Source organism: Rana temporaria, chromosome 4 (genome assembly GCF_905171775.1).
Source record: "Rana temporaria chromosome 4, aRanTem1.1, whole genome shotgun sequence".
In the NCBI taxonomy this organism is placed as follows: Eukaryota; Metazoa; Chordata; class Amphibia; order Anura; family Ranidae; genus Rana; species Rana temporaria.
In genome coordinates this window covers 189399511-189417487 of record NC_053492.1, presented here as the reverse complement: position 1 = coordinate 189417487, position 17977 = coordinate 189399511, and the positions used below count along the sequence as shown (strand labels likewise).

At 43.7% G+C, this 17977-nt stretch overlaps 1 protein-coding gene across 1 annotated transcript in view; it reads left to right on the top strand.

The window, feature by feature from the left end:
- The window catches only part of LOC120935683 (IgGFc-binding protein-like), a 193103-nt gene extending 184244 nt beyond the window's left edge, over positions 1-8859 (top strand). Inside the window, exons 92-99 of the mRNA XM_040347737.1 lie at positions 450-615; positions 2154-2333; positions 2417-2547; positions 2675-2874; positions 4568-4706; positions 4932-5069; positions 6567-6666; positions 8238-8859. Coding sequence (XP_040203671.1) covers positions 450-615; positions 2154-2333; positions 2417-2547; positions 2675-2874; positions 4568-4706; positions 4932-5069; positions 6567-6666; positions 8238-8613 — 1430 coding nt within the window. The 3' untranslated portion in view covers positions 8614-8859. The remainder of the gene's footprint in view (positions 1-449; positions 616-2153; positions 2334-2416; positions 2548-2674; positions 2875-4567; positions 4707-4931; positions 5070-6566; positions 6667-8237) is intronic.
- The last annotated feature ends 9118 nt before the right edge of the window (positions 8860-17977 follow it).

The following is a 17977-nucleotide window of genomic DNA, read 5'->3' as shown; positions in this document are numbered from 1 at the left end:
AGCAGGACACAAGTTAAAAGCTTAGCAAAATATGTCAAGAAAGAATAGTGCGCCGCATGTAAACAAACCATATTAAAATTTAAACTGCAGACACAACCTGATGGTACAGTTTGTTTAATAGCATTCAATAAAACAGTAAATAGACATTTCTGGAAGGAATACATTGAAGCACAGCCTATATTTGTTGATATACATACAGTTACAACCAAAAGGTCTGTTATGTTAAAACGTGAAAGTAAGAAATGATAACTGTTATCATTAAGGTTTGCTGTATGGGATTATTTATGGAATGGTTCAAGATTCATTAAATATTGACTGCATAATGATTCATTTTTGTAATTAAAAAAAAAACGTGGTTCAAGTTTAGATTATAATACATTTTAAGAGACAAGAAGTTTATACAACAGTAATGAACACATTTTCTGTTTGTTTTGCTATTTTTAAATTAGAAATTATTGTACCAAGCAGCTACCAAAGTCTGCTTCAGGGACTTTGTGGCAACTATGATGGACGAACGTCAAATGACTTTACAAATCCTGATGGCAGACTGATTGGTGATGTGAATACATTTGGTGAAAGTTGGAATATTAAGTCACTTAAGCCAGCTAAAGTCAGGTATGTCATACTTGTGGAGTTATTGAATGATGCTGAAGTTTAGTTTTCTTTCATGCTGTATGTCTCAAAAGTATAAATCTGTATTTAAATTATTTAGAATGTTCATGCTTTATTATAATGAATAATGACAACATTTTGATTTTAAAATTTCAATGATAAAAAAAAAAACTAAAATCTGCAAATACTGTGTACTGTAACCATTCCTGTTTCTTGCAAAGTCTGAATTCATTATTTGTTTAAATAATACATCTTTTATGAAGTGGAAACAAACTTCTAGAATAAGATGCCAGGAGGTAGATTATTTTGGCTGAAGAGACATGCAAACTTTCTTTTAGAATTTTTTTATTATGTTTACACTGCCTGCGATACTTCTTTACTTCTGCCTGCGATACTTTACTTTACTTCTGCCTGCGATACTGGGCAATTTAATATCTGTGTGCATATGAATGCAAGCTTGGAACTGCCTGCACTGGAAGAAGGCATACTAGTAAATACCCACCCAAAGAACGTAAGTCTTGATTTAAATTATGTAGCAATAGTTTTCTAAAAGTACACATATCACCATGTAATGCAACGAAAGCTAAAGGCATGTACAGTATATCAGGTAGTACAGACCAAGTATCTTTATTAGTCTATGCAAAATTGCACTGATCCAAATCTTATGCCGCGTACACACCATCACTTTATGTGATGAAAAAAAATGATGTTTTTAAAAACGTCACTTTAATTGACCGTGTGTGGGGGAAAACGTTGTTTTAGTCTTGTAAAAAACAACCAAAAAAAATTGAAGCATGCTTCAATTTTATGTGTCGTTTTTCAAAAGTGCACTTTTTACTTCACAGAAATTGACCGTGTGTAGCAAAAAACTTCGTTTTCTAAGACGTTTTTTCATCCACGCACGCCCAGAAGCTACTTATGAAGCAAGCTTCAATGGTAAAACGTGGTGGAACGTAACCTCACTTTGCAAGATCATTGTGAGAAAACGATGGTGTGTAGGCAACTTCGTCTTTGAAAATTGAAGTTTCAAAAACGTCATTTTTTACTTCACAGAAAGTGTCGTTTTTTTACATCACATAAAGTGATGGTGTGTACGCGGCATTAGAACTGAGAACTGCACTAAATTTGCAAATATGCAAATGTTAGCACCTCGTTCTTCCTCCAGCCATCCTTGCTCTGTGATGTAACTTCCCATTCTCTCACCTGCCAGGGTGTGCCAAAGTCTCACCTGATTTCTAGGCAGGCAGTGGAGCTTGACAGTGATATCACAGAGTGGTGGAGTGATGGACAGGCTGCATCCACCCTGTTTAAGTGATATGTCATGTAAGAATGGTGCTACTTTCTCTAGAGAAATGTAGAACCATTGCGGGTTGACATTACCTACTAATTAGAACAATAGTAAGCCATTCATGCACTTAACTGTTAACAGATTAAATAAACAAATAATAATAATGTTTTGAGAAAAAGCCTTGCTTTGCCCTTCACTAAAAGAAATATAATTGTAATCTTGTGAAACAAAATCATACTATTTTTTTCTGCAGACGTGCTGCTGTGATGCCATTAGAAGAACAAGATACCATATTAAACACAGGAGACAATTTTGCCTGTTCAGCATCAGGCCTGGCTTCTGTGAACAGCTCTTCATTCTGTGGAGTTATGAGAGACCCTCTTGGACCATTTAAAAACTGTATTCCATTTGTGCCACCAGAAGATTTCATTGTGTAAGTTGTTTGTGTATATTTGTCTAATATAATATCTCATTGTTTGTGTTCATCACTCATAACCTTTATAATTACATTTAAAGGGACTGTATCTTTGACACATGTGCTGAGTTCCAAAGCCAAGAGCTGTTATGTATAAATCTTGAGCAGTACGCATATACCTGCCAGCAAAATGGAACCAATGTTGATGGCTGGAGAGAAAAAACTGTCTGTGGTAAGCATTTATGAATTCATACTTCCTTAATATTCCTACCACTCAAGGTATACCTCTCCACAGATTCCTTCTACTCAGAGTATAATAAACACTCCATAGTTGTAACTCCTTTATTTTTTTCAAACAGCTTTGACCTGCACTGATAACAGCATTTACAAGGACTGCACAAGTGCCTGTCCTGCATCCTGCAGCAACATGGCATCCGAGTCTGAATGTGAGGCACCATGCTATGAAGGATGCCAGTGTGAACCTGGATTCATACTCAGTGGATTTGACTGTGTGCCATACAAAGAGTGTGGATGTACTTACCTCAATAACTACTACATGGTAATAACACTTATATTTAGATTATACACATTTAAATAACATTGCTGTGTTGCACTGATTAAATTTACTAAAGCTAAACATAAACTCGCAGTAATCAAAATCTCTGGATTTATAAAGACTGGCGAAAGCATATTTTGCAAAAGTGTTTCCCATGCATTAAAAAAAAATGGTGAGTTGCGGGCAGGCGCGTGCCGCCAGCAGCATGCTCATGCCCGCATACTCGATTTCTGCCGGTGACTCGTGATCGCCTAGTACAGTGACAGAATAGGGATCTGCCAGTGTAAACAAGGCGGATCCCCATTCTCACAGGGAACGTATCAGAGATCAGTGACCCAGTGATCAGGAAAAGTGATCTGTCATTTTCCAGTGAGCCCATTTCCCCTACAGTTAGAACACACCCAGTGAACACAGTTAACCCCTTGATCACCCCTAGTGTTAATCCTTTCCATGCCAGTGTAATTTTTACATTGATCAGTGCATTTTTATAGCACTGATCAATATAATAATGTCACTGGTCCCGAAAAAGTGTCATTACTATTAAAAAAAAAAGTCCCAACATCTATCCCATAGTTTGTAGACACGAAGGGACAGATTCACAGATGAAATACGCCGGCGTATCTACTAATACGCCGGCGTATTTTCAAATTTCCCGCGTCGTATCTTTAGTTTGAATCCTCAAACCAAGATACGACAGCATTTGGGTAAGATCCGACAGGCGTACGGCTTCGTACGCCTTCGGATCTTAGGATGCAATACTTCGGCGCCCGCTGGGTGGAGTTTGCGTCGTTTGCCGCGTCGGGAATGCTAATTAGCTGTTTACGGCGATCCACGAAGCTACGCGCGCTCGTCGCATTCTCTTAAGTCGGTTTTTCCCGTCGTAAAGTTACAGATGCTATTTCAATGGCTTATATTTAGACCAGCCATGTTAAAGTATGGCCATAGTTCCCGCGTCGAATTTTGATTTTTTTTTTTTTTTGCGTAAGTCGTCCGGGAATAGGAAAGGACGTAACGCACGTCGCCGTTCAAAAAATTACGTTGGTGCGACGTCATTTCGCGCAAAGCACGGCGGGAAATTACAAAACGAGCATGCGCAGTACGTTCGGCGCGGGAACGCGCCTAATTTAAATGATACACGCCCCATTTGAATTAGGTGGGCTTGCGCCGGATGGATTTATGTTACGCCGCCGCAAGTTTACAGGCAAGTACTTTGTGAATCAAGCACTTGCGCTGAAAACTTACGGCGGTGTAACGTAAATGGGATACGTTACGCCGCCGGAATTCTACATGAATCTGGCCCGACAACTTTTGCAAAAAACAATCATTTTGTAAAAAATGTTACCAAAATTATGTAAAACAATATATATTGGATCAAACTGATGAATAAATGTTTTTTTTTTTTTTTATTGTCGCTCTTTGACTTGTTCATAGTGCAAAAAATAAAAACTGCAGGTGATCAAATCCCACCAAAAGAAATCTCTATTTGTGCAAAAAAAAGGCGTCAATTTTGTTTGGGTACAGCATCGGACGACCGCGCAATTGTCAGTTAAAGTGACGCAGTGACGTATCACAAAATATGGCATGGTCTTCAAGGGGGCAAATCCTTCCCGGTTAAAGTAGTTAAACGCGAACTGTTAGGGCAGGCTTATATTTACTTTAATATAATAAAATGTTGTATTTAATCTGTTTCTTGCAGACTGGTGATCGCTTCATTACAGATGACTGTTCACAGAACTGCACTTGCGCAGATACTTCCTCTGTAGTTTGTGAGGACATGCAGTGTAAAGAAGGGGAGGAATGTACTACAGCCAGTCAGATTCGTGGATGCTATATACGTAAGTGGGCTTATAATCCTTTTTATCAGAATTAGAAGTAAAAAAGTAGACCCCTTATGACATTTGCGCAGTACAAAACAGTGAAGTTTCCTTTACAAGTAATCTGGAGTTTGCAACAACAATGGCACAGATGACTTTCAAAAGTACCGAAAGCTACAGGTCTTTGGGAAATAATATTTCAAAATGTATTGTACAACTTTCTAATATTGTATATTGTGATTACAGCAAGCCCATGTCTGGAAAACCCTTGTGAGAATGGTGGTACCTGTGTGGAATTGTCAGGAACAGACAATACGACTGATGGCATGCGCTGTATGTGCCCCAGCACCCACAAAGGAACCTACTGCGAGGAGGAGAATGAAAGTAAGTTACTGGTTAATTTATGCTACAAATATATACATCTTTTTGCAATCATTAAGATAGAGTATGCAGTATGTGTGTCGCTTTAATGAAATAAGATCACAGCTTTCGATTTTTTGGATAAAATATTTTATATTTGGCCATGGATGGCCAGAACTCTTCTTCACTGTGCCAAGAAATATTATTGGCACTTATTTAATAAAATAGTGCCATCTATTTAATAAAATAGTACAAATAGCAGGAATATTCATTCAATAACCTGTAGCAACCAATCCATGTTTTAGTCTGGCACAGACATCATCAGACTGCTGGCCATAACTGTGCATACTGGACTGTGCACTTTTTAACCATTTTGCTGCTAGAGTTGTTTTTGCATTTTTTACACATGTTTAAAAAATAATTTTAGGCCTGAAGATTGCATAAACCACCTAAAAAATGATATATTTTCTGAAAGCAGATACCTTATAGAGTAAAATAGTAGTAGATGCAGTTTTTTTCTGTTACACGATAATACCGCAATAAAGAAACACAACATTTTGGTAAAAAAAAAAATACACTAAAGTAAATTTTAGGGCACACAAATACAATAAATTGCGATTTTTTTTGGTAAAATATAAACGATGAGATTGCACAAAGTAAATAGATACCCAACATGTAATGGCGACAAACTTCAATACCCTATATTTTCTATAGGTGATATTTTAAAAGTAGAAATATTATTCTCACTCCGGCATGCGTGGCATTATGCAGCATGTGTATTGCAATCAGTGTTTTCATGAGTAGGTGCCATTTAAGTTTGTAGGTGCGTATATGTGGGAGTGGGGGGTCAAAATGTTTTGTGGTTGGAGATTTTATATGCTTGGCAATAACCTTCATTTTTTTACAATTGAAAATAAAAAATGTTTTACTTAACTTTTTTTCATCAAATGAGGGGCAACATCACTTTAATAAGACGTCTCCCCTGTACTCCACTGTGCAGATCACATTGCATTACATTATTTCAGGGCCATGCTGGCCAGGGAAGCAGACAGGGAGATTCAGAAATTAGATCAAACACGTCACTTCTGGGTCAGCAACAAGAAGGGGAGGAGAGCAGACATGTGTACACTCAGCTCCCTCCCCCCCACCCGGCAAAGCCTGCAATGCAGATCCCGGGCTCACAAATGGGCAAGAAGAGCCAGAGATACATGGTGGCACACATTACCAGGGGATGTGAAGGCAATATGACGCCACCAGATGTGCCAGACTGCTTTCATCAGGTGGCAGTCTACTTGTCAGATATACACACACTGAGTATGTGTAAAACCCCCTGCTGTCAGGTTCCTATGATGTACAGACCTGACAGTGAAAGAGTTAAAGAGATATTTAGTTGTTGTTTTCGTACTTACAAAATTAAAATGATTATTGTTGCTATAATTTTATCATCATATTTTTTTACATACTTGGTATTGTTAAAATTGCCCCATTCTAATAAATGTTTCCCTTTTTTCTTGCTTCTAGTTAACAACACAGCTATATACATTGTGATTGGTGTCGTTCTTGGAGTCTTCGTCATCAGCTTTGTCTTTATTATTGCTGCATACTTCTACTTGAAATCCAAGTATGTATATTTTTTCCACACACAGGAGATTATATAAGCAAGTATAGTGTATCTGGTACATATATATGTCTAGTTAAGCCAGTGTTTCTCAATTCCAGTCCTCAGGCCCCCCCAACAGGTCAGGTTTTCAGGATTTCCCTCAGATGAAAAGGCTGTGGTGATTACTAAGGCAGTGAAACTGATCAAATCACCTGTGCAAAATAATGGAAATCCTGAAAACCTGACCTGTTGGGGAAGCCTGAGGACTGGAATTGAGAAACACTGAGTTAAGCTAACACAACGCAAACCGATTGATATATTTAAAAACATGAAATACGTTGTTTTTTGGAGCCTAGTCTTACCACAATTTCTGGTTCCAGTTGGTTCACACTTACCATGAGTATCAGTTTTTACGAGTAGAAATTCATGTTCTAATTAAAGTGGGGTTCCGGGCATATTTTTATTTTTTTGCACGCTAAAATTAATCACATTAAATGATCCCTAAAACATATTAATAGCTGCCCAATTGTTCCAGAAATGCCTTATATCCTCCAGCTCATGTTGTGGCCGTATCCATCATATGTGTGGGCATGTGAAGCCCAGTTCCTTTTTCTTCCTGGTTTTTAGGGAGAGGTGCATGCTGGGCGATTTTTAGGCACAGTAATGCCCAGAGACTCCTAAGAAATGAGTGTCATCATTTCCCAGGAGGCAATGGGGTCTTAGTACAGGAAGTTGAACCACCTAGGACCAGGAACTAGGCAGATTACGAATACAGCCAGATAGAAGTGAGTAAAAAAAAAAAAAAAAGTTAATTTTTAGGGTGGAACTCCGCTTTAAACAGTGTTGGCTACCAAAGTGAAAATAAAGCATATCATTTTGGAGGTCACACATAAAATACAATTTTTACAGTTTTTATAATTTAGTTTTATAAAAAAAAATCCACATTATTTGCAAAAAAAAAACAATAAATAAATAAGTAAACCATTATACATATACTTCCATGCATACTCCTATACATTGTTTCTTGAATCCTGTATATTACTATATAAATTCCATTGTATAACATTTATCTAATATGTGATCTACAGTGTTTTTATGTATGTAAAAAAAAGGGGGAAAAGGGAGGGGATGTGAAAAATTTGAAAAATGAGGGGGGCTAAAAGTATAAAATTACATTTGATTATTATATTTTATATTTTATAACTCGTGGTTAGATTTAAAGGAACACTTTACCAAACAAATGTCCTGTTCTAGTAATGAAATGTGGTTGCTATTTGAATTCCTTTTTTATTTCACATGTTTTTTTTTATTTTATTCACATTTACATGCAGACTCAGTTTTAAAGGGGGAACGTCCAGGTCAAGGGGTGTAACATTGTAGCAATATCACTTAAGTGTAAACAGTGTTGTCACCCTTCTGAAAAAAGTTAAAAATCAACAGATCAACTGGCAGGATCAAAAAACACTAATGCTACATTATGGGTGCTTAGATAAACAATTAGTGCTCTTTTACTATTATTGACAGACTGCATCATAAATAACCTTTGATCACAATTTTATTTTAATAATTTGCTATGTGCTTTCCATTTACAGAAGAAAGAAGGCTAGATTTATAGAGTCGGCTGAAAGTGGAAGAAACAGCTCAAACCAAGGATCTATACGTCTTTCATTTTATGAACCTGGAGACCAACTGAACATGGCAATTAATGAAAATTTCTATCAAAAAATTGACAATGAACAGGAATTCAGGACAAGTAAAGATGGTGGAATACAGGAGGAAAGTGATAAGATCAAAGGTCAAATAAATCTGGCATACAATGACAATACAAATGACAGTGGTGCACCTGTAAAAAGCACCAGCGAAAACATCAACATGAAGGCTGTCAATGAAGCATCAGGGGCTCAGGTTAATCTTGCTTTTGAGGATGATGAATACCTAAATGAAGCTGATGAAATTACAGTATTTTAAATATCCAAATTAAGTCAAACTTTCTATTTTTGATTCTGTACCATGCACTATATGCTAGCAAATTGCACCCCATCCTTTGATCTAATTGTCAGATTTTCAAAACATGCTACATTATATATTTTTTTACACTATGTCATGTATAAATTATAATATATTCCATGCATTAGAAATTATATTGTTTGTAAAGATGTAACACGTTGGCTGTCATTTGAACATGCTCAATAAAATGATTATTATGCATTTAAATGGTAGCAAGCATAATTGTATTACACCACAGAAAAGTTGATAGAATGGCTTTGAAACAAAATAAAGTAGTTATAGAAGGTACAATAAAGATATAGGAAACACAAATCAATAATATCCTACAAACTAAATGGTATGCAGCAGAAATATATATATATATATATATATATATAGCAGCCCTCAAAATTTAACTCGCCTGCTCGCATTTTGCGAGTAAATTTTGAGGGCTGGTGAGTAAATAGGGCCCCCGAGAAAATATTACTAACTCTGAGCGCTCCCCGGGTAACCAAAGCTATGATCGGGACGCTGGCAGCCATTCTCAGCATGAGAAACTGCTCAGAAACCTCGGACTGCACTCTCCGCCCCCCTGTACCTCCCCCAGCAGTTTTCAGCCTCTCTCCTGCAGGCTGCTGCTTGAGTGGGAGGGGTGGGGGATGTGCCTTTTCTCCCGAGGTCATTTTAATCTGGAAGAGAGAGCCGTGTGGCCAACTGCAGTGCTGAGTGCTGAGCAGATGGAGCCGAGTGAAAGGAGGTGAGCTCTGCTCTGCTGCTTGCATTACAGTGTGGATTGTTTACAGGCAGGCACCTCTATGCTGAGTTACTGCAGCTTAGCATAGAGGTGCAGTCCAGGGACCTCGCCTGTGGAATGCACTACCAACCACCATCTGACTGGAGTCGGACCACTTGGCCTTCAGGAGAAAGATTAAAACCCATCTCTTCTGAGGTCAAGGGGTTCCTTACCCATGAAATGGATACAGCGCCCAGAGGCGATTCAGTTCCCATGTGTTGCGCTTTACAAGTCTCTCACTCACTCACTCAGGTGCTTTTAGCTGACAAATGGGATCTTCCTTCTTCATCTTTTATTCATGTAGATTAGTGAGCTCTCCTGATCCCCCCCCCAGTGTAAGCTCTCCTGACCCCCCCCCCTCCCCAGTGTAAGCTCTCCTGATCCCCCCTGCCCAGTGTAAGCTCTCCTGATCCCCCTGCCCAGTGTAAGCTCTCCTGACCCCCCCCCCATAGTGTAAGCTCTCCTGATACCCCCCAGTGTAAAGCTCTCCTGATCCCCCTCCCCAGTGTAAGCTCTCCTGATCCCCCCTCCCCAGTGTAAGCTCTCCTGATCCCCCCTCCCCAGTGTAAGCTCTCCTGACCCCCCCTCCCCAGTGTAAGCTCTCCTGATCCCCCCCCAGTGTAAGCTCTCCTGATCCCCCCTCTCCAGTGTAAGCTCTCCTGATCCCCCCCAGTGTAACCTTTCTTGATCCCCCCCAGTGTAAGCTCTCTTGATCACCCCAGTGTAAGCTCTCTTGATCCCCCCCAATGTAATCTCTCTTGATCCCCCCCCCAGTGTAAGCTCTCTCTTTCCCTCAGTGTAAGCTCTCTTGATGCCCCTCCCCAGTGTAAACTCTCCTGATTCCCCCCCCCTCCCCAGTGTAAGCTCTCCTGATCCCCCTCCCCAGTGTAAGCTCTCCTGATCTCCCCCCTCCCCAGTGTAAGCTCTCCTGATCCCCCCCACCCCAGTGTAAGCTCTCCTAATTCCCCACAGTGTAAGCTCTCCTGATTCCCCCCCCCCCAGTGTAAGCTTTCCTGATCCCCCAGTGTAAGCTTTCCTGATCCCCCCAGTGTAAGCTCTCCTTATCCCCCCACCCCAGTGTAAGCTCTCTTGATCGCCCCCAGTGTGAGCTCTCCTGATCCCCCCCCAGTGTAACTTCTCTTGATTCCCCCCCAGTGTAAGCTCTCTTGATCCCCCCCAATGTAAGCTCTCTTGATCCCCCCCAGTGTAAGCTCTCTTGATCCCCCCCAGTGTAAGCTCTCTTGACCCCCCCAGTGTAAGCTCTCTTGATCCCCCCCCCCTAGTGTAAGCTTTCCTGACCCCCCCAGTGTATGCTCTCCTGGTCCCCCCCAGCCGTTCTGACCCCACAGTGTGTGTCGTTTTTACCCTCCTGGTGACACATAGTCCCTTGCTCTTCTGATCCCTGTACACTGCTCTTCATCCTAATGACCCCTGTCCTCTGTCCTGCAGTTCCCTGCACACTACCCTACATCCTACTGACCTCTGTACACTGTATTATACATTAAATTCAGTTATTTTATGGCAGTGCCCCTCCCGAGACTAGACTCTGGATCCGCCCCTGGCTGCAATGTGGGTGAGGGGGGACTCTGGCTGCAATGTGGGTGAGGGGGAACACTGGCTGCAATGTGGGTGAGGGGGGACTCTGGCTACAATTGTGGGGGGACTCTGGCTGGAAAGTGGGTGCATTTTGCTGCATTGGTAGACACGGGCAAGCTGCATTTTTGGGCATGGATAAAGTTGTTTTTAATATTTATTTTTATAACTTAATTCTACATAAAACATTCAAGTGTAATTTCATTAAATTTACGAGGGCGTGTCTAGGGGCATGATTAGGGGGCGGGACATGGTAGGGGTTGGGTGGGGCAACTGGTGGCGAGTATGCCTTGAGGCCTGGCTAGTAGCTCAGGACTTGAAATTTTGAGCCCTGTATATAGCCATCATTATAATCTTTATTGAAGTTTTGTATCAGTATTAACACAAACACAACCTTTCACATAGCATTCAATCATGTGTCTCTCTATTTCTGAATAAATCCACCACAATCTATATTATCAAAGAAAGGCCCATATATACATTTAGGCCCAGATTCTCGCAGATCGGCGCATCTTTAATGCCGGCGTAGCGCATCTCATATGTGTTACGCCAACGTAACTTAGAGAGGCAAGCTCCGTATTCTCAAAGCAAATGCATCTAATTTTGCGCCGGAGTAACGTAAAATCGTTGGCGTAAGCCGGCGTAATTCAAAGTAGGAAGGAAGTGGGCGTGATCCATTTAAATGAACCGTGACCCCATGCAAATGAAGGGCCGAAAGAACGGCGCATGACCCCCCCCACAAAAGTACACCCATCTGATTGTTAGTGGTGTAGGTACTTTTGCTCTCTTCCTGTTGACCATGTCTGCTCGGTGTAGTGGGAATAGGAAGAAGAACTTCTCCCCAGAGGAGAGGGCCATCATAATAGCGGCCATGGAGAGATATGACGCTCGCCTCCATGGAACACAGAGCATGGACACCAGCAAGGGCAAGAGGGATGAGATCCTGATGTGGATAATCACCCAGGTGAATGCCCTAGGCAATGAGGTGAGGAGGCCCCAGGACATAGCAAAAAAAATGAATGACATGCAGGAGGGTCAAGGAGAATCTGGCCAATATGAGAAGGCATGCCAGGGGCACTAGTGGTGGACTAGCCTCTACCATTTGGCTGACTTCTGAGGAGCAGGTGGTTGCCCGCTGCATTGAGAGGGAGCAAGTGGAGGGAGTTGAGGGCTATGACTCAGTTGAGCCGGCCTTGAGGACAGGTAAGTGTGTTTTTTCTCCTATCTGGTGTGTAGCATGTGAGGGGGTGGAAGGGAACATGTGATAAGTGTGTGGGTCCACCAACATGTGAATGTTTTGTGTCATCCACAGATGTCCAGGAGGGAGCTGGGCCATCTGGTGCCTCTGCCCGTCCCACACTTTCATCCCCTGATCATCATGCCCCTGACCCCCTGGGAAGCCAAGAGGCATTGGTGGAGGGGAGTGGTGCCCAGACCTCCACTGAAGAGGTGATTGAGGAGGATGCGGAACATCTTGGTGAGGAGGTGTCCCTGTATCTTGAAGAGACCTCCCTCTCGGCTGATCCGTCCCGGATGCCAAGCCTCATATCATCCAGCCCCTCAGGATCCCTCCTCAATCCACCCACTCCCTCAAGTCCCTTCCCCTATGCCAGGCCTCAAGCCTCTCCTGGCCCCAGGAAGGCAACCAGGAAGACCAGGGGGGTTCCTGACTTCCTGCCTGAAAATCTCACCAGGGCTCAGACCCGCCATATGGGTGAGATGGCCGAGGAGATGAGGCGAGTTGCCGTCAGCCTGACCTCCACGGGCCACATCAATGACGGCCTGCAAGATGTGGCTGGCAACATTGCAGCTGTGATCACCTGCCTGGGGGAGCTGCAGGCCACAACGGCTACCCTCGTGGCAGAGGTGAGGTCCCTGACTGAGGCCGTTCAGGGCAACACAGCTGCCATTGAGGCGGAGGGGAGACTGTCATGGCAGGTGCAGTCAGAGACTAACAACATCCTCACCTGCATTGCCGTGGCTTTAGAGGGCAGGCCTCCAGCCATGGAGTGACCGGTGGATGCTCCTCCACCTGACCCCCCCCACCTGAGCCTTCTACCAGGCAGTTACGGAGCCGTGGCCGTGGCCATGGAAGCTTGGATTAGCCTTTTTTTGTGCTCTGGTGAAGAGCGTTTGTATTTATTTTGTGCTCTGGTGAAGAGCGTTTTTATTTATTTTGTGCTCTGGTGAAGACCGTTTTTATTTATTTTGTGCTCTGGTGAAGAGCGTTTTTATTTATTTTGTGCTCTGGTGAAGACCGTTTTTATTTATTTTGTGCTCTGGTGAAGAGCGTTTTTATTTATTTTGTGCTCTGGTGAAGAGCGTTTTTGTTTTGTTTCAATTACTGCACACGGTGAGGCGTGCAGATTATAGTGTGACTGGTGTGTGAATGGAGGGGTGACACTCCTGCCAGCAAAGGGGTGTCACCCTCGGTCGTTGGGGAGAATTTATCCCCACGACCTGTGTGAATGTGGTATGAATGGTCAGCGACATAATTGGAGCCTTGGCGTGGCGTTGCTGCTCCCAAGTCCTGCATGTTGGACTTGGGCTAATCCAATGTGATGTGGATGTGGTGTGTGTGAGCTAGGGACCACAGTGGTGTTCATGCGTGCATTCTCCTTGTGAATGTGTGTGTTTAACGTGCAAAGATACGTTCCACGAGACAACTCCTGACTGCTGTTCCCTCAGCAGACGGGGTAGCCACGGGCAGGGGGGAATGTCTGGTTCGGGGGTCAGATCATCACGTATGTCAATCTCCAGGCCCTTTCTCTCGGCAAAGTTGTGCAGAATGCAACATGCCCCGATGATCTGGCATACGAAGTTTGGGGAATACAACAGGGTCCCCCCAGACTTATCCAGGCATCGGAAATGGGACTTCAGGATGCCAAATGTGCGAGTATGTATGTGTGCAGCATTGTAGTTTTGCTCTCCTGTGGTTTGTGGATCCCAGAATGGAGTCATGAGATGGGGCCCAAGTGCATATGCCGAGTCATCTGGAAGGGAAAAGACAGGAGGATGTTAGTCGTGCATGTGCCCCTCGTGATGTCTGCATCATGGGGTCGGACAGTCATGCCTGACTCCCATGTCACTCACCAACCAGCCAGCTGTCCCTGTACACGTTCTGTTCGAATTCTGTTGGGATGGTGCTTTGACGGTATATGTAGCTGTCGTGGCTGGACCCTGGGTGTTTGGCACGGACGTGCCATATGAGGCCTTGGCCATCGACTATCACCTGTACGTTGATGGAATGCCAGTGCTTCCGATTGCGGTATATGTGCTCTGTGGCACGGGGGCGGCCGTAGTGCCACATGTGTGCAATCATGTGTGCAATCAATGGCCCCCACGGTGCGTGGGAATTCTGCAATTCTGTCAAAATACGCCATTGCCTTATTCCGCAGGTGCTCCTGGGTGGGTCTGATGATGTGGTGGGACATGCATCTGAGGATTGCGGGGACAACCTGGTGCACACATCTGCTCATGCTGGTCTGTGACATCCCACTCACAACTCCACTTGTAAAGATCCACTGGTGAGGAAATGGAGTGTTGCCAGTACCTTGACCAGTGGCTGCACTGCATGTGAGCGGTGTGTCTGGCTGGTGATGTCATCCTACAGGGTTGTGGCTAGTTCCAGGATGGCATGAGTGTTGAATCTGAAGATGCGATACACCTCCGAATCACCCATGCCAAAGACGTTCATGCTCGTTGGTATATATCCTCTCCCGTGCCCTCCTCCTTCTACGCGCCTGGGCACACACTAGTAGTGCTATGACCATGCCTGCCCCTGGCATGTTGGCATACAGATGTGTTGTCCTGCAAGTGTGGTTGCTCAGCTCATCCGTAACGGTGCTGCTGAAGCTGCTCTCCAGCTGACCTGCACACGTCTGGTGCAGTTACCCCTGCTTTATGAGGGGTAACTTTAGGCCGGACGTACAGCTTACGCGCACCGCGCGTAGCCTGCGCCGGACAAACGTACGTTCGGGAATGGGCGTATCTCCCTCATTTGCATATTTGAATACAAAATCAATGGGAGTGCTAGATGCGCCCAGCGTAAATATGCGCCCACACCACGCCGGCGTAGAAAGGTTACGTTGGTCGGAAAAATACTATTTTCAGGCGTATCTGGTTCTGTGGGTACGCCGCATAGATAGGCCGGCGTATATATACACTTACGCCACGCATCTCGAGATACGCCGGTGTAACTTCTTTGAGAATCTGGGCCTTACAGTCTCCAAGAAGGGGAAGAAGTCTCCATCTCCTACTCCATAAACCCAACCCTCAGCCATTCAGGGAATACAAAAAAACAGATAATTCTCTTTCCTCTCTTTCCCATCACCTCCACCCTTGCCTCCTCGCCCCAAAGAACTAATTTTCAGTGTAACCCACTTCCAACAACTTCCTCATTTTCGAGGATGCAAAGAAAGATTTCCATGAGGACCATGTGAGAAATTTTCGTGCCGCCTATCCGTGCCCAGCCGTGCCGCCTATCTGTGCCCATCTGTGCCACCTATTCGTGCCCATCCGTGCCGCCTATCCAAGCCCATACATGCCGCCTATCCGCGCCGCCTATCAGTGCCCATCCATGCCGCCCATCAGTGCCGCATATTAGTGCCCACCACATCAGTGCCACCTCATCGGTACCCATCAGTGCCACCTTTTCAGTGCCCGTCAGTGCAGTACCATCAGTGCCCATCAGTGAAGGAGAAAACATACTTATTTACAATGTTTTATAACAGAAACAAAAAAAAATTTCTACATTTTTGGTCATTTTTTTTGCAGAAATAAATATCCCAGAGGTGATCTAATGCCACCAAAAGAAAGCTCTATTTGTGGGTACAAAATGATAAAAATTTTATTTGGGTACAGTGTAGCATGACCGCGCAATTGTCATTCAAAGTGCAACAACGCTGAAAGCTAAAAATTGGTCTGGGCGGGAAGGTGTATAAGTGCCTTGTATGGAAGTGGTTAATATAGTGCCCGGGGTCCCCTTAGTCTAACTGTAAAGTGGCAGATCTGTACCATGTCTAGAATCTGCTGCAGCAATAATTGAATTTATAAAGCAAAAAAAAATGTAATTTCTTTATCGTACACCATGGGACAAAGAGCCTTCAATCATAACATAATGGGTTGTATGGTCACCAGAGGTGATTGGACACTGGCACAACCAATCTAAGACAGTTCCCCTCCATATAACCCCTCCCATCAGCAAAGTACCTTCGTTTTTTCGCCAGTGTCTAAGGTGTTGGACGTGAGGAAAATGTGCTGAAGAAAACTCTGCCTAAGAAGCCCTATGAGGGTAGAGAGCTACACTGTGGGTCTATCCAAGATGCTTAATTATATTACGCCAAAACTGGATGGTATCCGAACCTCATGGACGAGGTGTCGCCTGTAATGTCTCTCTCCGGAGGACTGGGGTCCAGCACTTTCACTCTATACGCTAAAAGTCCTGGTAAGAGTCTTTTACAAGGCCCAGGGAAGATGGGGAAAGATTAGTATCTGCCTGACAGAGAACCTGCGGTGGGGGCAAGGTGAGTTAGGAAAAAGTCCTAAGTTTTAAACTTAAGGACTTTTCCTATTAAGAGTGGGTGTCATTTTTTAAGCCGCCACTGGAGGGAGTAAAGAGCTGAGTTTTTCACTCACCAAGCTCCAAATCAGTGTCAGTCCAAATGACAAGCACACTCCTTTCTCTGCAAGCTCTGCATTTCCGTCCTTCCTCTTTCACAGAAAGCTGAGGGAGCTCCAAACACAGGAGAATGCCATGAACCACACAGGGGTGTGGAGGATGCCCCTAGAATGCGCGCACATATGGGGGCGCACTTTATGACAATCTCAGTAGGAGGGGGGGAGGCATGCCTGAAGAGCATGCTTTTAATGAAGGTCAGACAGGAAGGAACAAACCTCACATGTCTGGAGCTTCCCTGCAAGGGACACAGCAGCATTTAAGGGCACATAAGATCTTCATGTGGTTGGCTGAGCACCCAAGGATAAGACACCCACTCTGGCATGAAACTGTGTGTTATTAGTTGCATATTTATATGTAGTTTGCTAAACTAGCACAGTAGTATATGCATTTGTTGGTACCTTGGCTTTGCTTAGCAATATGTCTTCTAGAGGCTCTGGGAGAAGCAAAAAAGCATCACCGCTAGAGACAGGAGGCTCTAGCTGTGCCTGCTCGGTACCCTCATCTCCTGTAATACCTGAAGTATTTATACAGGATGAGCCATTACCTCTATCAGGAGTTGCAGCCTCTCCTGTTGTGCCTGTGCCTGCATATGTCACTGAAGACACTTTGGCAACACCCCTAAGCAATTTAGAAGGGAGAATCGCTGCGTTAATCGCAAAGTCCTCAGGAAAGGACAAAAAGCAAAGCAGATCTCCTCCTGTTGTATTAGATCTCCTTACAGAAAGATCTGAGGAGGATAAGGCCCCATCAAGGGATGAGGATTTGGATGGATCAGAGCTATCAGAGGAACCTTTTTCTGCATCTCAGGTGCTAAAATTACAGGTGCCATATTATACTGAAGCAGTGCGCTCCACATTCAGATTACCCTCTAAGGAGTTAACTGAATCACTTGTCTCCTCTCTGGGCTCATTAAAATCCCCACAGGGTGCTTGTGCCTTTCCGATTCATCCTTTATTGGAGAATCTGATTTACGCAGACTGAAAAAACACAGACAAGTGCTTTATCCTATGGAGGAGAAGTTTACCAAGAAGTGGAGTCTGCCTTCCGTGGATGCAGCGATTTCTTCTGTAAACAAAAGCCTAACTTGTCCGGTGGACAATGCTCAGGTATTTAACTACTTGCCGACCGCCCACCGTCGTTATATGTCATCACTTTAAAGATGAATATCTCGGTAACGGCAGCAGCTGCTTCCACAATCGAGATATTCATCTCTTCTGTGGGCGGCCGTGTTAACGATAATGGCGGTCTCCGCGGCGGATTCGCCGCAAGATCGCCGTTAT